This window comes from Symphalangus syndactylus, chromosome 5, assembly GCF_028878055.3.
Source record: "Symphalangus syndactylus isolate Jambi chromosome 5, NHGRI_mSymSyn1-v2.1_pri, whole genome shotgun sequence".
Classification (NCBI taxonomy): Eukaryota; Metazoa; Chordata; class Mammalia; order Primates; family Hylobatidae; genus Symphalangus; species Symphalangus syndactylus.
Window position 1 is genome coordinate 63288710 of NC_072427.2, and position 24311 is coordinate 63313020.

At 34.0% G+C, this 24311-nt stretch overlaps 1 protein-coding gene across 1 annotated transcript in view; it reads left to right on the forward strand.

Annotated features, from left to right (window-relative positions):
• SPRED1 (sprouty related EVH1 domain containing 1) overlaps positions 1–23771 on the forward strand; it is a 103362-nt gene extending 79591 nt beyond the window's left edge. Inside the window, exons 5-7 of the mRNA XM_055278649.2 lie at positions 7177–7335; positions 15840–15941; positions 18663–23771. Of these exons, the coding sequence (XP_055134624.1) occupies positions 7177–7335; positions 15840–15941; positions 18663–19313 (912 nt within the window). The 3' untranslated portion in view covers positions 19314–23771. The remainder of the gene's footprint in view (positions 1–7176; positions 7336–15839; positions 15942–18662) is intronic.
• Positions 23772–24311: the final 540 nt, after the last annotated feature.

A 24311-nucleotide genomic window follows, 5' to 3' on the forward strand; every position in this document is an offset into this window, starting at 1 on the left:
TGCCACTGCATTCCACCCTGGGCAACAGAGCAAGACCCTGTCTAGCTAGCTAGCTGGCCAGAGTGTTTAGATTTATTATTGCTTAAGGAGCTCTCTTTATATACTTTTTTTCTAATATATCACATTTACTCCTGAGGTATCAATGTGATCTGATTATTGGGTATTTGCATGTCACAGATTGTAGAATTCTCAGTGTGTGCCAGGCATATAGTTCTATGCTCCAGGGATAAAACTTAGGCAGAGTCCCTCCTTACAGGTTGTCCTAGTTCGTTCTAGCTGCTACAGCAAAATGCCATGACTAGGTAGCTTATAAACAAAAGTAGTTTGTTATCATTCTTGAGTCTGGGAAGTCCGCTCAAGGCACAGACTGTACCTGGTGAGGGCCCACTTTCAGGTTCATAAGTGTTACTTGGCTATATCCTCACATGGTGGAAAGAACAGGACAGCACTCTAGAATCTCTTTTATAAGGACACTAATCACATTCATGAGGGCTCTACCTTCCTAATTGAATCATAGCCCCACCTCCTAATACCATCATATTGGTAATTAGATTTCCACGTATGAATTTTGTGGGGGACACAAACATTCAGAGTATAGCACTGGTTCATGGGAAAAATGTAAATAAAAGAGTACTGAGAATATAGGGTGATAGATACATATAATTTTAAGGTAATTCAAAGGAGGGAGTGACTAACTTGTGAGTGAATCAACAAAGACTTTTTGATGAGTTTGTGGCTGAGGTTAAGCATAAAACAGTTTTTTAGTGGAAAATTTGAAGCATGTCATTGTTGGGCAGAGGAAGCGACATGTACCAGAAAATCAGAAGTATGAAACATCAGTTGCTAACGGAAAGAGACAGGTATATGAATATTTTTAAAGCAAAGAAATGAGGATGAAAACCAGTAGGAACAAGCCATATTAAGAAAGTAGATTGACTCTTTTTAAGTAACAGACTGTGTGTTCATTTATTCTTTTGTTCATTCTTGGAGTTTCTTATTCACGTAAGGAAAGCCACTATTTAATTTTTAATAAGATGGATCCATTGTAATAGAAATTAAATAGCAGATATACATATAAGAGTGAACAGTGTGACAGCACCTAGTCTTGGTAAGAATATGGAGCACTGATTGTGGATATATGAATTGTTTAAACCACCTTCAAAAATCATTTTCATTATGAGAACTGGAACATATGTATATCCTGTGACCCAGCATTTCTATTCTTGGATGTCTTCTAGAGAAACTCTTGTGCATATATACCATAAGGCCTATACACTATTATTCCTAGCAACGTTTATTGAAATAGCAAAAAATTAGAACTGCCCAAACATCCATAGACAGAGAATAGATGAATAAATTATAGTGTTCTTATCCAGACTCTGCCACCTAGTAACTTTTATTTTAGGCAAGTTGCTTAATCCCTTTGGATTTTAGTCTTTTCATATGGAGTAGGTTGATAATACTATGTACCTCAAAGGATTATTGTGAGGATTGAGTTAACCCATGTAAACTACTTGAGACTGTCTGATACATAGAAAATGCTCAATAAATTTTAGCTATCATTGGTACACAGAGGTCAAAATGACTGATTATTGCTACACATGTCAATGTGAATGAATTTCACTGAAAAAAATTGATCAAAAAATTTCAGAATGTCCCATGATATCAGTCAGTTCAAAAGCATCTATAACTAAATATTGTTCAGGGATATTTGTTTAGTAAAACTTAAAGAAGATAAAAAAATGAAAAAAAAAATGACTTCAAGATAGGGTTTATCTGCTGAGGGTCCAAGTGGTAGAGATGGGGGGTGCTAATACGGAGAAACACAGAGGAGTAATTAGTTGTATTGGTTATGTTCACTTTCCTTAAGTTGGGTGACAAATGTACACGTTCTATTATTCTTTATATGATTATGTATATAGTCCTTTATACATATAAAATAACTCCTTGGAGAGAGAACCCATGAGTCCCCTGGTTCTAGCCTCAACTCCACAGAACTATATTGATAGTTTCTGGTATTTTAAAAGTAAAAATATAAATCCATCAATTCATCCTTCTATCAGTTAGACAAATGGGATCATGCCATGTTGACTGTTCTGTACCTAGCTTTTTTCATTTAACAATACCTTGGGAATACTGAAAATATCATTTTAATAGCTGTGCAGAATTCTGTCATGTATCAAAATTTTTAACCAGTTCCCTGCTGGTAGAGCCATAAGATATTTTGATTCTTGTTTTCTTTATTTTTGTTAAAAAATAGTGCTACTGTGTGATTGTGTGTGTGTGTGTGTGTGTGTGTATCTGTATATACAGTCAATCTCTCAAAGTAGAAATGCTGGGTCAAAAAGTACGGATTTTTTTTTTCCAGTGCCATTATCAAATTGCACTGTCACCAACAGCGCAAAAAAGTATTTCTGTTTCTCCAAACCCTTGCCAACATTCAGTATTACTACCTGTGTTTTACATCTTTCCTAGTTAGTATATAAAAATGGCATTATACTTCCATGTGTCTTTAATTGAATGGTCAGTATGTTTTTATATACTTACATTCCATTTCTTTTTCATAGGAAAATAAAATTGGGCTTTATCTTGTGAGTCTCATATTTCCCAGGGAGAGAAGGCCCATTTTTATGTATGTGTAAATTATGTACCTTGCAAAAGAGTTCCTTAGCTAATACTTACCCTCCTCCCTGTCCTCTCCAGTATGTGCCCAGTCTTCCAACAAAGCTTTGGTAATTGAAAACCTTAAGGGGTTTTGAACAGAAAAACCAATTACATTTGCCTTAAGAATAATGGGACAAAGGCTGCAAACAAGGAAATCAGTTAGAAACCTACTGAAATAAGACAGGCAAAAAAAGATAATGAGGGCTTTGCATTAAGACAGTGAATAGTAGGTATTGAGAAGAGGAAATGGATTTGAAAGATATTCAGAAGATTACCTTGTTTAGAAAATTATTTTATTGACATAAAGACATTCTGCATGAATTCAGAAGGATTTGGACAAAGGTATAGTATGTCTCTCAGTTAATTATTTCAGATGAAGAGGGAAAATGTATTTAAGCTAAAAATTGGTTTCATTGATACAGTATATTTGTATTATATTTTTAAATATTATGATTTATCAGGTACAGTGACCTATACCCATCTGTAGTATCAGCTACTATGGAGGACCAGTTGAGGCCAGGAGTTTGAGGCCATCCTGGACAACATAGTAAGACCCTGTCTCTTGAAAAAGAAAGACAAAACAGGAATAGAACTGATGCTAAACCTGTCTCATTCTAGCAGTACTATTCATAAACATGTTAATTGAAAAAAAGATCAGTCTCATTGAGTTACACCTCCAATAAAGTTTAAAATAATAAAAATTTAAAATATAAAATGATCCTACATCAAAAGGGAGAAAGTATGCAGTACCTTGATTTTAAAATTATATAAAAGTAAGCTTACAAAATTGGAAAATTAATCATACCATCAAGGAGTATTAGCCTTCATTTTATTTCCAACTTTTTATCTTTTTATGGCTACGATAATACTGTAAATAAAATTTTATGTACTGACTTTTTAACACTAAACCTTTCCTACATTGTATATTATATTATTCCCAAACTTGATTTCAAATGACAACACCATATTTCACTTTATGGGCATATCATAATTTACTTCACCATTCCCTTATTATGGCATGTTCAAGTTGTTTCTTTTTACCATTAAAAATAGTTCTCTACCTAGAGAAAAAGAAGTCATACGAAAAAGATACTTGCATATGCATGCTTATAGCAGCATAATTTGCAATTACAAAAATATGGAACCAGCCCAAATGCCCATCAGTCAATGAGTGGATAAGGAAAATGTGGTGTATGTGTGTGTGTATATATATTTTATATTATATATATTGTATATATTATTTGAGTCATTTATTTTCAGAAATCTCTGGAACAAATAAATACATTTGCTGAAGTTTTCTACTCTCCCCAATTTTGATTATGTATATGCACACACACATAAACACACACACACTATGGAATACTACTCAACCATAAAAAGGAAAGAAATAATGGCATTTGCAGCAACCTGGATGGAATTGGAAACTATTCTAAGTGAAGCAACTCAGGAATGGAAAACCAAACGTCATAGGTTCTCACTCATATGTGGGAGCTAAGCTATGAGGACACAAAGGCGTTAAGAATGATACGTTGGACTTTAGGGACTCGGAAAAGGGTGGGTGTGGTGAGGGATACAAGACTACACATTGGGTACAGTGTACACTGTTTGGGTGATGGGTGCACCAAAATCTCAGAAATCCCCACTAAAGAACTCACTCATGTAACCAAACACCACCTGTTCCCCAAAAAAACTGGTGAAAAAATAAAACTTTAAAACAACAACAGATAATAATTCTGAGAAAAATACTTTGTGCCTAAAGCTTTTTCCATTTTAGTACTGTTTTTTCTTTGCTAGATTCAAGAAGTGGTCAAAATGTGTGAATGTTTTAAAAGCTTTTGGTACATTTTATTAAATGCTTTTTTGTTGCATTATTATTAAAATTGCTTTCCAGGAAGAGTTGTTCCAGATTTTATTTTACTTCTGTGTGTGTAGAATTAGCAATGAATGAGTATGCCTGTTTTCCTTATCACCACTTTTTTAGAAACCTGTAAATTTAATATGCATTTAAACTTTTAACTTGCTGAAAGAGATAATTAGGTAGTAGGAAGATACTTTTTTCTAGCTTAGGATTCTCTAAAATGTTAATTTGATTCTTACAATTCATGAATAATATATATACTTCATTGTAGATTGTATACTTTGCATTTTCAAACAGTCTTTTGTTTGCCATATCAGACACTTGAATGATGCTTTGGTTATTTTATTCACTGAGACCCGTTTAGGTGTGTAGCTATAAATTCAGTGTGCAATATGAACCTTTCCTAGTTAATAGGTTAATTTCAGCTATGTTGGTAAACATTTAAAAATCATTTGTTGCTTAAATATTACACACAGTTTAATAATGAAGCAACAAACACTTGTGATATTTTCTTTAAAAAAGTATTATATTTAAAGTAAAATGTGTTAATGTTTAATTTACAGTATATAAATAGAATAATCCACTCAGTACAGCAAGACACTAAGTTTGTTCATATGCAGATTTTTTTCAAGTAAGCTTTATTTTAATTTATAATTTTAACATGACTTCTCAGTTATTATAATTTAGTAAAAGATAATTCAAAAAAGTCACAATTAAAAGCAGTATCTTATAATTACCACTGATACTACTCCTAAAACTTATGCTTGTTTATAGTTTTCAATCTCCTGAGTATCCCAACCCTGAAATTGTTGAGGCAGATATTCAATTTATAATAAAAAGAAATTGTGCGCCTGTAATCCCAGCACTTTGGGAGGCCGAGGCAGGTGGATCACTTGAAGTCAGGAGTTCGAGACCAGCCTAGCCAACATGGTGAAACCCCGTCGCTACTAAAAAACAAACAAACAAACAAAAAATTAGCCAGGCATGGCGGCGGGCGCCTGTAATCTCAGCTACTCAGGAGGCTGAGGCAGAGAATTGCTTGAACCTGGGAGACGGAGGTTGCAGTAAGCCAAGATTGCATCACTGCACTCCAGCCTGAGCAACAAGAACAAGACTCCATTTCAAAAGAAAAAAAAAAGAAAGAAATTGTGGTTTAGATAAGTTAAAGTAAGACAAGATTCTAACTTAGGTCTTTTCTCACCCATTTTTTTTTCTCCCAGTATTCTATTCAGTTTGCTTATGATTTTTGACAATTATTTGAGTCATTTATTTTCAGAAATCTCTGGAAAAAATAAATACGTTTCCTGAAGTTTTCTACTCTTCCCAATTTTGATTATGTATTTTGAAAGCATGTTTGCTGGATATCAGTGTTTAGCCAACATTTTTTCAATATTTTATCAGCAACTGTCACAACACATTGGAACAGCTGTTATGAAAATTGGGTAAAAATAGCAGCCAGTTTTGACATAGTTTTAAGTGACAGTAGATTCTCAGATATATTTTTAATAGTTCAATTGCCTACTCCTTGATACAATAACAGCTTTTAGTTTCAAGAGCATTTTCAGTTACTACCATTATATCCTTATGATAACCCAGTGTCATAAAATAGCATCGGTATCACAATTATTTTCTAATGGAGAAATTGAATGCCAAAGGAATTAAATGGGACAAGGCTGGTTTTTTTTTTCTGAAACAAAAACTAGAACTTGCATTTATAAATTTAAAATATCTTAGTCATTTTTGAATTTTATTTGTTAATTTTAGAAGTAGCACCAACACAATCTTTTAAATCTTTTAAAAAGAAAAGCTTATGAAAGGTTTGAACCCTTAAAATTGTTAGCCCTATAGTGATTTCTCTGAATTATTTTAGAATAAGCTAGTGAAAGTATTTCAGCCACTTTTACTTGGATATCAGCTTTTTTCTTAAATAATTATACAGTGATGGGAAAAATAATATCCCATTTCTTTAAAAAATTAAATGAAACAAAGCCCTTCCAGGACTTTGTGTTTTGTAGTGTGCTAAATTTTACTTACTTAATATTTATTTTATATAAATTATTGTTTATGACATTTTAAAAGTGTCTTTAGTGAGTGTCATTTATTGAGCATATCTCTCAACCTAAGTCTAGTTAGAGTACATGATTTAAATCCTATGTAATCAGCAAGTTTAGGCTAATTTATTCATTCACTCATTCAACACAGTAATCGACTACTGTTGTCTTCTCTTTTGACTCACTGTATCGACAGCAGAGTTCTTTGAACATTTTTTTTAACTTGCAAAATAAAACAGATTTGTGTTTTCTTCCTAATAATTTCTGCATTTTCTATGTACATTTATCACTTTTTATTATAGTTAAAAGCATTATTATAATTAGCTCTTCTACATGACATGGTTAGCCTTTTAGTTCTTCATGTTATTTTTAATAAAGCCCATTTTTCTCATGAAGTTGAATTTTTCTAAAAGTTCATATTATCATTTTTTGACATAGCTTTATAATCATGTACATTTGAGTTTTGGGAATTGCTATTCATAGCGATGGTAGCGATATATACTTACTGACTTGCTGAATACTTTTTAGAGTGAAAGTATCTTACTTTGTGGTGGTGGTGGTTTTTATTCTGGCAACTAATGCGTTAAGGTTTGTTCCCAATAGGCAAATGAAGAGGATTCTTCCAGTTCTCTAGTGAAGGATCACCTTTTTCAGCAAGAGACAGTTGTTACCAGTGAGCCTTATAGAAGCTCAAATATAAGACCTTCTCCCTTTGAAGATCTGAATGCCAGAAGAGTCTACATGCAAAGCCAAGCCAATCAGGTAAGAAGATAAAATATTTTTTCAGCACGTTGTTTATATGTGTAGAAATTGGATGATGTTTTAGATAAGGACATTAAAACTATCTGCCCTTTACCAGACACAGTCAACAAACAAACAAAAAACCCCACAAACAAAACCAGGAGAATGTGATTTTTAATGAATCAAATCCAGAGTGAAACAGTAAACATATACACCATAAAGTCCTATATGGGTGTAGTGATTGAGCAAGGGGACATCACAAGCATTCTTATTTTACCCCTTATCTCACAGGAAAGCTTTCAATATTTATCATTAATTATGATGTGTTTACTATATGTTTTTATAGATCTCTTTATTAGATTAAGGATAACCTTGTGTTCCTACAGAACTAAATTTTTATTACATGCTTTTTCTGCAGTAGTTGAGGTGATTCTATTTTTTTCTTCCCTTATTCTGTTTGTTAAATTGCAGTCATTGGTTTGCAACCTTGCATCATCTTATGACCATATTCATTTCTTGACCCTGCACCCCTCTAACTCCATCTATTTGTTAAGGAAGGCTTCTGCAGTCAAGCTTCTAGAGAAGTGGCTAGCAAACATCATCTTTGTTTCCTCTCCAGACATGCACACCTCTTAACCCCACTGAAACTGTGGTACGGTTATCAATTACCTTTATAGAGATGAATTTGAATTTTATTGGGGCATTTTCGCCATAAAATATTAATTAACTACTCCATCATTTCCTTTCCTTACTCCATCACTGTCCTCCCCGGGCTTCTGAGACATCCTTTTCTGGTTCTCCTAATGTGACTGCTCTTTCTTAACTCACTATCTCAATATTTAGTGATTCCCTACTGTTAATAGTTTTAAAACAGAACATATATAGTCTTCCAAAATAACTCTAACTGTCCTCATAGTTTCAATTTTCATTCTCTGATAATGATTTCCAAAATTTATCTCCAGTCTTTAACTCTCCCTGAGCTTCAAACAATATTTAAAGAGCTACTTTTTTGATGTCTGATTACATCAATTTTCTTCTGGTTAGCACTTTTACAATGGGTTTTTGGTTTTTTTTTTTCCTTCCAACATTTCAGACCTCTCTTTTAAACCATATATAGTTGGGTTTGGGTTTTTTTTTTCCCCCCGGAGTGTCTTTGTCTTTTAATTGGAGTATTTTGTTCATTTACTTTTACCACAATTATTGATATAAATCTACCATTTTATTCATTTTTTATTTGCCCCATTTACTGTGTTTTTTTCCCTTCACTTTGCTGATTCAAATATATTACTTGATTCTCGTCCCTTTATTAGCTAATTAGTAATACAGTTGTTAAGTATTTTTAGTGGTTATCCTAGAGATTACAAATGGGTCTTGCCTCCTTAAAATCTATCCTGTATTAATGTTTTACCATTTTCAAGATAAAGCGCAGATCTACAGTATCTTAACTCAGTTTACCTCTCTTTTACCTTTTATGTAATTGTCATTACAAACTTTATCTCTATAAAATTTAAAACCTTGCAAAAATACTATTTTAAACAGCATTCATTTAGGTTTATTCACTTTTTTATGACTTTTGACATTCTTCAGTACCTTATGTATTATACTTCCATCTAGGATCATTTGCTGTTTATTGGTGCTTGCTGAACCTCAGTTTTCATTTATCTGATAAAAATCTTTTATTTCCTTCATTTTTGAAGGATGTTTTGCTTTTCATTGAATTGTTATAATTTATTTTCTTTCATCAATTTAAAAGATGTAATACCATTGAGAAGAAGTTTCTACCCTTCCTATTAAGAAATAATATCTTTATTGTTTTCAGATGTTTTATTATGCTATACCTAGGTATTAGGTTATATATTTTGTTTTGGTTGTAAAGAGCTCCTGGAATCTGTGACTTGATGTCTTTGAACAGATTTAGAAATTTTCAACCAGTAGCTCTTTAAATATTGTTTGAAGCTCAGGGAGAGTTAAAGACTGGAGATAAATTTTGGAAATCATTATCAGAGAATGAAAATTGAAACTATGAGGACAGTTAGAATTATTTTGGAAGACTATATATGTTCTATTTTAAAACTATTAACAGTAGGGAATCACTAAATATTGAGACAGTGAGTTAAGAAAGAGCAGTCACATTAGGAGAACCAGAAAAGGATGTCTCAGAAGCCCAGGGAGGACAGTGATGGCGTAAGGAAAGGAAGTGATGGAGTAGTTAATTAATATTTTATGGCGAAAATGCCCCAATAAAATTCAAATTCATCTCTATAAAGGTAATTGATAACCGTACCACAGTTTCAGTGGGATTAAGAGGTGTGCATGTCTGGAGAGGAAACAAAGATGATGTTTGCTAGCTACTTCTCTAGAAGCTTGACTGCAAAAGCCTTCCTTAACAAATAGATGGAGTTAGAGGGGTGCAGGGTCAAGAAATGAATATGGTCATAAGATGAAGAAAGTGGAGAAATTAAAAGATTCAGGACAGAGAAAAAAATTGATAGAGAAAGGCACAATGGAGACTGTAAAGACAGGAGAATTGCATGAGAAGAGATAAAATTACTTCATTTTCCAAGGTGGAAGTGAAATTTAGGTAGAGTTACAGATTTGCTATTGAGACAGAAAGTTAAGAATTCAAACTTGATTAATTCAGCATTGTGGGCCCTACTATTCTTGTCCTGAAGTCTTAAAAGTGGGTAGAGAGAGAACAAAAAAACTTCTAGATCATCTGGGAGCTTTTCTTCCAGCAACTCTCATACCATAGCAAATACAGTTTGAATTATTCAAGGTAGACACAGATTGTAAAAGGCTCCAGGTAAGTCTCCCAGGCCGCCTGTAGCTTTATCTTTCACTAATCATTATTATTAATGTTTATCATAGCTGGTACCTACTACGTGCTAGATACTGTTTTAAGTGCTTTACTTATATAACTCTTTTAATCCTCTCAACAAACTGGCAAACTACCTATTTTTAGTGATTAAAAATTATCTGTAGTTTATGTATGTTGTCCAAATTTATTATGAAATTTTATAAAAAATTAAAGAAAAATGAAGATATTGGTACAAGAAGGAAAAAATTGCAAGCCAGTTTTACTTTGAGCAAAATAATTGCAAGAATAAAGGCTAAAAGCAATCTGCATATTTTTGCTAGAGATTTTGGGATATTAAAATGAACCCACGAGGAGTCATACTTGCTTATAAACTTCCAGGCATCCTGTGAGACATTTGAATCTGGAGATACTCAGTTTAACAGTTTTAAATACAAAATATTTTCCCACATACTGAGTGGCGGGCAGAAAAACTCATCTCAACATAGGAGAGAGTGGAAGTGTGGATATTCTGAACTAAGTCACTGATTCATACAGTCGAGCAGGGAAAGAAAACACGGTGAATGTAAGACAGGGACGTTATGATATACCAGTATTCCTCATCCCAGGCCCTGGGAATTTATTTGGCCTACCTTCTTTGGCGGAAAGAACTATAAATTTAAAGGTGTTCTTTTGATTGATGGGGAAAATAACTGAACTCTTCTCCCAAAATAGTAATGGCGGTTATGATGGGGTGGTTGAAGAATGTAGTCATCAAGTAGAAAGTACAAAAAGTGCTCAATAACTGCAGAGAGAGAAGTGAACAACATTTGGCAGACAGCTGATAGCTTTGGGATTATGACATGGCCTCTAGAGCTATTCTGTTTGGCTCTGAATTCCAACTTCTTTACTTACTAGCTGTGCGGCCTTGGGCAAGTTACTTAAGTTTTTTGTGGCTTAGTATCCTCATCTGTAAATTGGAATAATATCAGTATCTACCTCCTAGAGTTGTTATGAATATTAAATAATTAATGTTATATATAAAGCACTTAGGAAAAATGTTAAATAGAACAATAATACTCGTAAGTAATTCCTTGTAATTGATACTTTTTCTTATCTCCAAAATTGATGTGACTTAGAGAAACAAGGGTTATATGAATTGCATAACTAGATGTTTATACATTTACTGCTGTTATAATTAGTGAACTTCGCAATTTAATAGGAATTAGAATGGAACGGTTTACTCTTTTAAAGCTGCAGTGGACTGTAGCTATACTTACAGTAAAGAAATATTGTAGAAGTTTCTTAATAGGAATAAAACAGTTCCATTCAGCACAGTGCTGTTAGGATAGTGTAGCAGTTTTCCATTTGTATGTGACCAAGAAGGCCTCACAGGATGAGTTTTTTCATGGTAGAGAATCTGGCCCTCAGCTTGCAGACCCGACACCTTATTTTCTTAGGACTAAAGTCATCTTCAGAGATTCAAATAATTGAGTTTAAGAAAATGATATGTGAAAATCAGAACATAAAATTTGATTTCAACCATCATGAGGACTGTAGTTACCTGCAGTAGCCTGATTAACACATTCTCTACCTAAAATAGGTCTTTATGAGATCATCACTAAAAGCTAACTTGGTGAGTGTAAATGCTCAACAAAATAACTATGTCTTTTGAATGTTTAATTGCATAAGTTGATGGATCCTTTTCTACAACAGAGGAACAACCTTGCCAAAAGGACTAGACAACTGCCTTGCTGAACTGTAAAGAGTAAGCTAGCAAGTTAACTTACTAGTTTTATGAATGCTGCTAGAAGACATGGCTGCTGGGTCAAACAAAGGACTTTATTATTATTCACAGTACAATAGTAGCATGAGCTTCATGTTTGTGTTTCCCTTGCTCCTTCAAATCCCATGGGAATGATGCTCAGGAATATGTTGTCCACTCGGTGGGTTAGCATCCCAGCGTTGGAACCTTGAACTTAGGGAAGCCAAGTCTTTTGTAATGACTTTTAATGCACTTCAGTAGCCTGCCTGCCTTGCTGAGGAAGGAGATACTGTCTTTGTTATACTGGACGCTAAACAAGCCTGTCTCCAAAGGGGAAACACTGTGTCTTTCAAGGGTTTCACTGTACAGACATCCTTGAAAAGATAGTCCAAAACAAAAGGCCAGTAGTGCATATGCTCACAAGATCTGCAGAGATGGGACCCATAAAGAATTGTCAGCTACGCTAGTTTATGTTCCCTTAGTAATGCTTAAATAGGCATTGCCAGTGTTTGTCTTTGACTCGTTTTTTAATGCTTTGAAGAGCTAGTAAATCTTTTGAGGTCAAGCATGGTTGCTCACACTTGCAGTCCCAGCACTATGGGAGGTCGAGGTAGAAGGATCACTTGAGACTAGGCATTTGAGACCACCTGGGCGACATAGCAAGATTCCATCTCATATATATATATATATATATATATATATATATATATATATATATATATATATCTCATGGTGATACGCACCTGTAGTCTCAGCTACTCAGGAGTCTAAAGCCGGAGAATTGCTTGAGCCAGGGAGGTCCAGGCCGCAGTGAGACAGGTACGCCATTGCACTCAACCTGGGTGATAGAGTGAGACCTTGTCTCCAAAAAAAAAAAAAAAAAAAAAAAAAAAAAAAAAAAATCCTCTGGATGGATAGATACATTGTTTCAAAGTCTTACAGGCCTAGAAGCCATTATAGTTCTTTAACTCAGTTTCTCATATTTTCACGGGGTTCATTTCACTGTAGACAAATATGACAGCCTATATCAAAGATTTATGACATGTTTAATACATAAAAAAAGAATGTATTCACTGAATACTTGAGAAACCACGAAACAACTTAAAAAAGGAACACCCCCAATCTACACCTTTGCCTTCATCCTAGAGGTAACTATTACCTGGAATTGTATTTGTCTAACATTCTCATGCTTTCCTTGATAGTTCTAAAACTTGTTTCTTTTTATTCTCCCAATTGGATATTTCAGTTGTTTTCAGGTTTTTGTTGTTACAGGCATACTGCTGGTACAAACTTTCTTGTCCACAACTATTCATGTGCATGAGTTTCTTTAGAGTGTTCAGGAGTGGATTTTTTACATTGATGTGCTACAGAAGATTCTGGGACAAACTGGACTTTAGGATTGATGTGTACCATGTACAGGGAGGGGATATGTATTGAGTATTTGAAAGACTTTGGAAATAACTGTGATTGTTCCTTTACAAATGGGTTTTAACTGCATGCTCTCATATGGCCTTGTTACTAGGTAATCAAATGTTCTGTGTCACTTCTCTGTATATTCTGGATTCAGATCTTTCTGAGTTTTATTTGCAGCTATTATCTCCTAGTTTGTGATTATTTTTCACTCTTTGTGGTGTTTTGGTGAACAGACATTACAAATTTTAATGCAGTTGAATTTATCATTTCTCTTATTATTTTGACAGACTCTTCCCTATCCTCGTCTTAAAGATTTTCTTCCTAATCTAAAAGTTTTAAAGTTTTGTCTTTAATCCACTTTAATTTGATTTATTTTCTATGGTAGGGATCAAATTTTATTTTTTCCACATAGATTACTAATTGTCGCCACACTGTTTATTGGAGCCTTTCCCCGCACTGATATGCAGTACCATATCTGTCACATCAATTCTCTATATGTGTTTGAGTCTATTTCTGATGTCTCTAGTCTAAATGAGTGCCACATTGTCATCTTTACTGTAGAAATGCTGTAGCTCTATAATAATTTAATATTTGTAGAGAAAGTGCCTAACTTTGTTTTCCCTCTTGGATCTTTTTTTTTTTTTTTCAATTTGGCTGTTTGCCCTTTTAAAAAATTTAGAATCAGCTTGTCAAATCTGATGAAGAATCCTTTTGTGGTTTATATTTGATTTGCGCTGAATGTGTGTGTTAGTTTAGGGGATAATTTATCATTTTATTAGTGAATATGATATATACCTCGGTGTAGCTCTTCTTCTGTATCTTTACATAAAACTTTGCATTTTCTTTGTGAAAAGATAATACATATTTTATAGGATTATTTCTTTGTACCGTTTTTGTTGTTCTATTATAAATGGAATCCTTTTAAAATTTTAATTGTGACCAGCTTTGAAGAAGTGTCTCTTATGACTTTTTCAGCTGATAAATTTTACTGAAGATTATAGCAAAAGTGCCAAATTTTGAGGATATTAAAAAGCAGAAATTAATTGGGGTGTATCTTATCACATTTGTTTTTAGTAAGTTTGAAAAGGTCAATATTGTCCATTTATTTGTCTTTTCACTTAGAGATTGTGTGAGAGAACTAATATTTAATATTCATAGACCCTATTGACTCAGGTAGTTTTCAAAGTATGTATGTGTTTAAGTGGTGTGTGTGACTTTTTTCTGAGACAGTGGTGAGAAACGTGACATTTTTACTCTTTAAAATAGTTCTTAGAAATACATATTTAATATACTAGTTGAGGTCATTGTGTTCTATCAGGAAAAAAAAAATTGTTCTCTCCACTTCCTTTTGTGTAATGTTCTTCTGTTTTTCTTTTTTTCACTTGACCAAATACCTAGCTTATTCTGTGTTTACTTCAAGTTGCATTTCCTTTCATGCCTTCCCAGACCATTTAATCCATAGTTATTTCCTCTTGTTAATTTCTAAATTCTTACAGATTCTACTTATACACATAGAATGCAGAAACCAAGGGCACAGTACAAAGGGTCCTGTTTTAAAGATGTGTGTGTGTGTGTGTGTGTAAAAATTTTTGGAGGAATGCATTAAAAAATTTTTTTATGATAGTTAACTTTTAAAACTGGGACTGAAAGGTCTAAGATGGAAGGAAGGGTTTTACTTCATGTGCTTTTATACTATTTGAAAATTTTGCTATCTGCATGTATTACTATTTATTTTCAGGGTTATAGTGTTTATTGTGTTTATTAAGTGCGTAACAGTAGGAGTTGGATCAAAATTATCTGGAAAAATAAGAAGTAAACAAGATTGCCAAAATGTTGATGATAACTGAAGCTAGATAATAGACCCGTGGTGATTCATTACATTATTCTCTCCTTTTATGTATATTGGAATTTTTCACCATAAAATTTTAAAAATTAAACATTGATGTATTTTAGCTATAATTTAGGTCTGAAATGGGCTTTGCAATTCAAAACACTTGTAAATGTATCAGGACAGTAAAGATTCCTATCTTTTTATTGCTATATAATTCACCTACCACAAAATCATGCTTTAAAAAAGTATATAATTTGGTGGTTTTTATTATATTCACAAGATTATGCAGCCATCAGCAGTATCAAACTCCATATCACTTCCCAAAAAACCCACACTGATTATCAGTCATTGCCCCTCCTTCCCTATTCCCAGTCCCTGGCAACATTGTGACATGTGTAACTACCTTATTTCTCTTTGTGGTTGAATAATATTCCACTCTACGGATTTACTACATTTTGTTTATCCATTCATTACTTGATGAATATTTGGGTTGTTTGTACTTTTTTGACTATGTATTCATTACCTGTTAAAATTTAAATATGTAAGAAAAGACCTACGGTTTTTGTGTTTTAGGTGGGGGGAAATGATTCTGTTTTTATTCTCAAAACCGTTTTTGAAAAACTTTACTGCTAATAGATTATAAGGTTTTGGAACATACACTGTACAGTTTCATTAAAAGTAAAATTCTTGTGTCATTCAAGTAGAAATTGTTTGTATTTTAGATAGCATTTGGTCAGCCAGGCTTGGACATTCAGAGCAGAAGTATGGAATACGTACAGCGGCAAATATCCAAGGAATGTGGAAGCCTAAAGTCCCAAAATAGGGTAAGTAATGTTAGTTTATCTTGTGATATGGAATTTAACTAATTAATGTATAGGTAAAGTTTTCCAGTCTTTCTAATTCTCCATATAGTTGAATTGTACTAGAAAACTTTTCATTGTATGAATTTGCTGCCTATGTGCTTATAAATGCTGTTAGTTAAAAACTCTCCAAACTTCTCATTTGAGTCTAAAAGATTGCCAGAGCTGCATTTATTAGATAGGACCAATAAGAATTATATATTGTTAATTAAATGAACTGTATCTGTCACCCCACCTTTAGCTCAGACCTAGAATTTTTTTAGCCCTAATTCCATGTATCTAGGAAGTAGAAGTTTGCCCCAAACTGAGTCAGATGCTTACTTGTAGTAGACTGGTCACTATGTCCAGGGACTGGAGCTAAAGATACAAATTTATCTACTTAGAAGCCTGCATTTATGGATGATGGAAGGGGTCAAAAGACTTAATTTTGTTCTTTGGCCTCAAAGAACCAACCCTCCCAGAAGGGTTGTGGAAGTAGGGGTATTTTAGGTCATTTTTCAGAGACTTTTTGTGTACCCAAGCTATACACATGTATGTCTTTGTATTAATTTGCTGGAACTCCCACAACAAAATATTACAGACTAGGTAGCTTCAACAACAGAAATTTATTTTCTCACAATTCTTATAAGTTCAAGGTCAAGGTTATTGGCAGCTTTGGTTTCTTCTGAGGCCTTTCTTCTTGGCTTGCAGGTAGCTGCCTTTTCACTTTGCCCTCACATGGTCTTTCCTCTGCCCATACATCCCTGGTGTCTTTCTCTGTGTGTCCAAATTTCCTCATAAAGAAAACGGTCAGATTGGATTAAAGTCTCTCTTAAGGGCCACATTTTAACTTAGTCACCTCTTAAAAGGCTCTATCTCCAAATACAGTCACATTACTGGAGGTTAGGGCTTCAGCATATGAATTTGAAGAGGACATAAGTCAGACCATAACATTTTGTCCTTCTCACATGCAAAATACATTCATCCTTATCCCAACAGCCCCAAAGACATAACCCATTCCAGCATCAACTCTTAAGTCCCAAATCTCATCTAAATAACATCTTCAATCAAGTGTGGGTAAGATGAGGTACATATATCTTGAGGCAAAATTCGTCTTCCGCTATGAACCCGTGAAATTTGTAATTTCTTGGTACAAATACCACGATAGGATAGGTTACAGAATACCATGATAGGAAAGGTATAGGATAGGCATTCCTATTGAAAAAGTGAAATTGAAAGGAAGAAAGGTGTCATGGGTCCCAAGCAATTCCAAAACCTTACAATAATTCCATTAGATATTTAAACTTTTTAAAATATTTTAAGATTTTTTGAAAAAGATTTTAGGATTAAGAATAATCCTCTTTGTTTTAATGTTCTGCTCTCTGGGCCCACTGGGATGGTAGCCCCACCCCCTCAGCCATAGGTGTCAGTATTGCCCCCAGGGCTCTGGGCTGCTACAGCCTGGCCCACTGACACGGACTAATTGACCCCACCCTTTGGAACTGAGGAGAAAACAGCCTGCCTTTAGGCTCATTCTTCCCTTTTCTTGAAAGATAAGTCATATTTCACATTACTCCCTTGGCCCATCCTGTAGAATTCCAGAAGTCCAACAGTCTTCCTTCATTTTGTCCTGACTCTGTCCCCTTCAATCCAGATTGACAGCATTTCATTTTACCATATGATTGTCCAACTCTACCCTAGCTATTCTTTCCATAACATGCTTTCTCATTTTATTGCAAATGGATAGACATGGAACATATCAAATCTTCATGTACTATTCCTTTTTGCTTAACAGTTTCTTCTTTCAATTCTTCTCTCTCCTCTCGAATTTTACTATAAGCAGCAAGGAAAAACTAGACTACACCTTCAACACTTTGCTTAGAAATATCTGCTAAATACTTAGGTTAATCACTCACAAGTTCTACTTTCCAAAAAACACAAGAACACAATTTAGCCAAGTTCTTTGTCGCTATATAACACAGGTTGCCTTCCTTCCAGTGTCCAAAACATGTTCTTCATTTCCATCTGAGATCTTACCAGAAGCACTTTTTAAAGTCCATATTTAGAAGCAACAGTCTCCTCAAGGCTCTTTCTAACATGCATCTCAAAATACTTTCCACCTCTACCCATTCCCCAGTTCTAAAACCACTTCCACATTTTTAGGTGTTTGTTAGAGTGACACCCCACTTTGACTAATACTGACACTAAAATCAGTATTAGTCAGGGTTTTCCAGAGAAGTAGAACCAACAGTATGGATGGATGGATGGATGGATGGATGGATGGATGGATGGATGGATGGACAGACGGATGGACAGATGGATAGGAAAGTTTTATTTTAAGGAAATGGCTCATGCAATAGTAGAGGTACAGATCCAAAATCTGCAGGGTAGGCTGTCTGGAGACCCAAGAAATAGTTGTAGTCTGAGTCCAAAGGCACCCTGCTGGCAGAATTTCTTCTTGCTCAGGGGGAGCTCAGTCTTAGTTCTAGTAAAGCCTTCAACTGATTTTATGAGGTCCACCTATATCACAGAAGGTACTGTGCTTTCCTCATAGTCCACCAATTGAAATGTTGATCTCATCCCAAAAACGTATCATAGAAATGTCCAGAATATTTCAACAAATATCTGGACGCTGGCCCCACCAAGGTGACACATAGAATTAACCATCACAGCCCTCACTCCAGTTTTTATCTGTTTCTTTTTTAGGTCCCTTTGAAATCAATCAGACATGTCAGCTTTCAAGATGAGGATGAGATTGTCAGAATAAACCCTCGAGATATCTTAATACGTCGCTATGCAGACTACAGACATCCTGACATGTGGAAAAATGACTTGGAAAGAGATGATGCTGATTCCAGTATTCAGTTTTCTAAACCAGACAGTAAAAAATCAGACTATCTGTACTCTTGTGGGGATGAGACTAAGTTAAGTTCACCCAAAGACTCTGTGGTATTTAAGACACAGCCTTCCTCATTAAAAATTAAGAAGTCAAAACGAAGAAAAGAGGATGGTGAACGTTCTCGCTGTGTATACTGCCAGGAAAGGTTTAATCATGAAGAAAATGTCAGGGGAAAATGTCAGGATGCTCCAGACCCTATTAAAAGATGCATATATCAAGTTAGTTGCATGCTCTGTGCAGAGAGCATGTTGTATCATTGTATGTCAGACTCGGAGGGAGATTTTTCTGATCCCTGTTCGTGTGACACTAGCGACGACAAGTTCTGCTTGCGATGGTTAGCCCTGGTAGCTTTGTCTTTCATTGTACCATGTATGTGCTGCTACGTCCCTTTGAGAATGTGCCATCGCTGTGGTGAGGCATGTGGTTGCTGTGGTGGGAAACATAAAGCTGCTGGATGAAATGGTCCAGTGCCAAAATGAGCTTAAAATCTTTGTTTCCAGGAATTAGCTAACTTGGATTTGTGGAAGCTTTTGGCAAGCAATATGGAATCTTGCCTGGTATCATTGGGGCCACACATGGAGGAAGCAGAACTCATCAGTTCTTGGCGTTTCACGCCATGCCTAACTTTTCCCTTGAGTGCATGGCATGTTTTGTTACAGGTTGTAGAGTATTTGCAGAAGGAAACCATTTCTGGTTATTTGGCTATAAAACGTCAGCATAAAATATGATCCAACTAAAAGGGATTAATTTTTGGCATTTTTGTATATTTATGCATTAGGTGATGGGACTTTTAAAGGTTTGAATTTATTAGGACATGAACTAAAAATAAAAGTGCACTAGGGGACAGTTGATTTCAATCTAAGAAAAGTTAACACTTGGGAATTACAAGAAGTAAAACAAGTGCAACTAAATCATTTATTAGTTGTTTTTTGAAAGCAGTTTTATGTATAAATAACAAATGTTTATATTTAACTAAATGTAAGGTACGAATTATTACATATTAAACTTTTCTTCCCCTTCCTAGTTCTGAAGTAGATATATATATATATATATATCTACTGTCACATTCCATATATTTTGAATATTTAACTCATCTAGTTAATAATGTTTTTATTCCATGTGAATGATTTGATATTTTCATCCTTATTTCTCTTTGGCTACAATTTATATTGAGTTATGTCTGTACATTCTGGTAATCTAAAATCCTTAAAAATACTCTAATAGCCTTGAGTGACCAACTTTTTTTTTTAAAGCACAGATGTAATTGTCTAATGTTCTGATGGGAACGTAACACTTATTTTTATATAAAAAGAGACTGAGTAAACAAACATTATAGAAAAAAAGTGAAGTTTTTTAGTTGTTTTTTGTGGTATTCAACCAGCAAGTTGTTTTCTTTCAGAGTTTCCTCCTTCAAAAAATTATATTGCATTTACAAATGTTTTACAAGGCAGAAAGTTTGACTGGATAATTAGTGTAAAAGCTTCGTCTTGAGATCTTCATGTATCATTCTGCTAAACCAGAATATGTTCAGCTGTGTTACTAATTTTTCAGCTTAATCCTCAGTGCTTATTATTTACATAACAATAACTTTTTATCAGTTACATTTTATTTTTATTTAAACTGGCCAAAAGCAAAATTATTTTATGTTAAAATGTGTGCTAAACTATCCCAGGAAAGTATTTAATCCAACATTGTAAATGAAGTATCTTGTACATATAAATTTATTTCTTTTGCAGAGCATTATATTACTGGATGTTTAATTTACAAAATAGTTGGATAAATGTTCCAACAAACTTTAAAGTACCTTGAAGTCAAATTGTCTGTTTTTGTTTTTTTGTTTTTGTTGTTGTTTTCTTAAGTGTTACATTAAAACTCTAACCAAGGAAAGGGTTCTTTAAGAACATTCCCTTAGAGGGATAAAGTTGAGAAGTGTGCCTTTTTTTTAATGGCTTGAAGTTTCAGAGGTGATAAAAATTAAAATCACACTACCATTTGAAGCTCATTTTCTATGCAGGTTTTTAAACGTCATTTATGTATCATTCTTTTTATATATCACATTTAAGCTTGTGTTAGCTTTTTTCTTTTGCCCCAGATCAAACTGAACAATGTATATAACACTATCTGTCTGTAAAATACTTTTTTTAAGAAAGCATTTATATTTATATGACAGCTTGAACTGACAACATTGTGTATATAGATCATCTTGAAGTATTATTTCACATTGAAAAGAAGAAAATATATTGATAACTATAGATGTTATGAAGAAGAGGGTATTTCTAGTTTTGTACTAAAAGTCAATTGGATGAACTAAATCCAAAACATGACACTGTAGCAGCAGTTTTAAGTCTTATTTTTACTGTTTATATATTTGAATGCTGCTACAACAGATGATCTTCATCCCTGAAGTTTTCAGCTAAACTTGGTTTCCTAGAATAGACTGTTAACTTTCAAAATTTTTATTGGTGAAATGGAAATACTGTTTTTCCTTGTGAATGAATTTTCATATTTGTAAGTGCTAAGATTATAATTCAGGTTTGATCAAGGTGTGAATAACTGAAGAAAATAACTTGCTGGCTATATAGGAAAATGCTGTGGAAATGAACTGTGTATATACTTCTGGGAGGAACAAATTTAATCATTTCTTCTGTTAAGCACTAATCAGTATAGTGCAACTCCTGGTTCTGTACTGTATTTTATATGCAACATATATGCTTTAATATTTTAATGTTTGTGCATTAATATTTTCAATTTGTTTAACCACTTTGCTGCTAAGATTTTGCCATCCCATTCCCATTTTTTCCTTTACAATTTTAAACAAGTTTCTTCATTAAAAACTATGGTGATGAAATGGTTTTTATTTTACCTTGGATCTTTGTAGTTAACATACCCAGTTTCTAAATCAGTCTACAAGACTAACTGATGATATAATGTTCTCTGAATCCCTAAATGGAAATTTTCTTTTGAGTAAATTAGAATTCCTTTGTGAAAGCAAATGGGTAGTTTAAATCACTGATTCTTAAACGTGTATAGGCAACTTCAGGAACATTTTCTCATTCTCTGTACAGACTCGGCACTGCCAATTGGCTTTTCCTCTAAAACTTTCCTTTGTTTTTATCTGATATAAGCAGATGGCTCAAGACAACTGCTTGAGTAATAGTATTGAAAATGGAATCATCTAGATGGTATGACAAGCAAGACTGGTCTGATGAACTTGTTTTGTTCAGAATTGATAATTCTTAAATATTTCTCTTGACTTGAAAAGGGACATCATTTGATTTCTGAAGAAGTATGTTGTGTGGAGCTTCAGCACCACCTACTGGATGATTTCCAGGCCAGAGACATGAGATGGCAATAGGGATCTGACAGGGTTCATCACTACTACCATTAAAGGGCTATTTATGTGGTGACCACCTCTACCAGGGAAACCAGGAATAAGAACTATCTCAAAGGAATTGTAAATGTGTCTTGTTGGCTTGCTGAAAGATTTTAAGCACTTTTTTCTTACATATCCTGTTTTAAAATATTTGTTGATATTTGGGACTGGCAGTCAAACTTAATGGATGTACTGAGGCATTTATAGAACCAGTTGCTTTAACTCTCAAAAGCCATTACCAAAATGGTATTTTTTTCCTCCTTCCGCCAGTCAGGGAGAATTTTTAAAAATAATACCCAAAACATGAAAAAACATAATCACACCTGTATTTTATCATGACAACTTCAGAGAGTGTGTGTATGTTTCTTTCTTTTTTTTTTGAGGTGGAGTTTCACTCTTGTTGGCCAGGCTGGAGTGCAATGGTGCGATCTCAGCTCACTGCAACCTCCGCCTCCTGGGTTCAAGCGATTCTCCTGCCTCAGCCTCCCAAGTAGCTGAGATTACAGGCGCCCACCACCATGCCCAGCTAAGTTTTTGTATTTTAGTAGAGACGGGGTTTCACCGTGTTGACCAGGCTGGTCTCGAACTCCTGACCTTAGGTGATCCACCCACCTCAGCCTCCCAAAGTGCTGGGATTACAGGCATGAGCCACTGCGCCCAGCCATGTGTATGTTTCTGAAATGATGATGGGGTGGGGTTAAAATCTAAAGGGAAAAACTTGAAACTACCTATTTTCATTGGTTATTCAGCAGTGCCTAAAATGAGCTTTTGAAGTAATGTAAATGCACTTTCAATTCATGTGTATAGTGCCATCTGATATCTTGGGTAAGTCTTGCTTTTTCTTTTCTTTTTCCTCTCCCCTGCCCCCTTAATTAAATGGCACAGAAATGTTTCTTAATATGCATGTTAGTCTCCAGAGTACAGGAAATGTGCTTTCCTCTAAATGGTCAGTGTAAAGAATTTTAAGGATATTTCTTGTGTTGAAATTTACATTCGATTTTATGATTACACTTGGAAATATGTGTTAAATTGGGTTTTTAATTGTAGCCCAAAGGTGCATTAAGCAAGTGTTACATTTTTTCCACATAAAACTTAGAAAACTTTAGTTACCTGAAAAGCAAGGATTCTTTACTAATTATGTTCATTCTTGATTTGACTTCCATGATCACATTTCAAAGTGTAAGAGGAAGCACTAGAAACTGGCATTATTGTTGCACTAAAAAAGTCTATAAATCATGATAATAGCACCATGAGGTGTTTTGTAATGAGACAAACATAAAGAATGAATTTATTTAAGAAAGAAACACAACCTGAGATGATTTATATAAACCAAAAGAAAAAAAAAAGGCTTTAAGGTATTAGGTACTGTTTGCCTAGCAGCCAGGTGGTTATAAAACGTTCATATGCTTTGGTACACTGATAAATGTTAGCCATTATTCCTGAAAGCTTCTTAAATTGCATCAGTGATTAGTTTTGGAATTTTTCAAGAATAAACTAGTTGAAAAGTCTTTGTATTAAAAATACACATAGGTTTTTGTGAACATTTCCAGTGTGTAGTGTCGTTTGCTTTCTATTTCTGACCTAAAAAGTGCCTCACTTGTATATTATTTCCATTAAAAGCTTGACTGCATTCTTTCTAATGAACAATGAAAAACTGTTAAACTCATGTCATAATGTGTCTCCTCAGATATAGTTAACTAGCTTGATAGTTTTGAGTATAGAATGTAAATAATACATTATAAGTTTGTAACCATTTCTGTTACATCATACCCATGTAATTGGACATACCAGATGATTATCATAAGATTTTGTTTTAATGGTTTTTTTCCCTCCTGGAATTACGTGATTAAACCTATCATGAATTATAAAAGGACTTTTTCTTATTCTCCTAGAGCTTATCAAATTATCACATAAGAGATAATTACTGGAGGAGAAAGTAAAAATGGAAGCTTTTGATAATTAGCTCTGTTCTTTAAAAGTATACTTTTAAACTGAAAGTTCACATGTAGTTCATCTTAATAACATATTTATTCATCCTTAATTGTATTCAGATTTTTTTTAAGTCTCTAACCTAATAATGTTA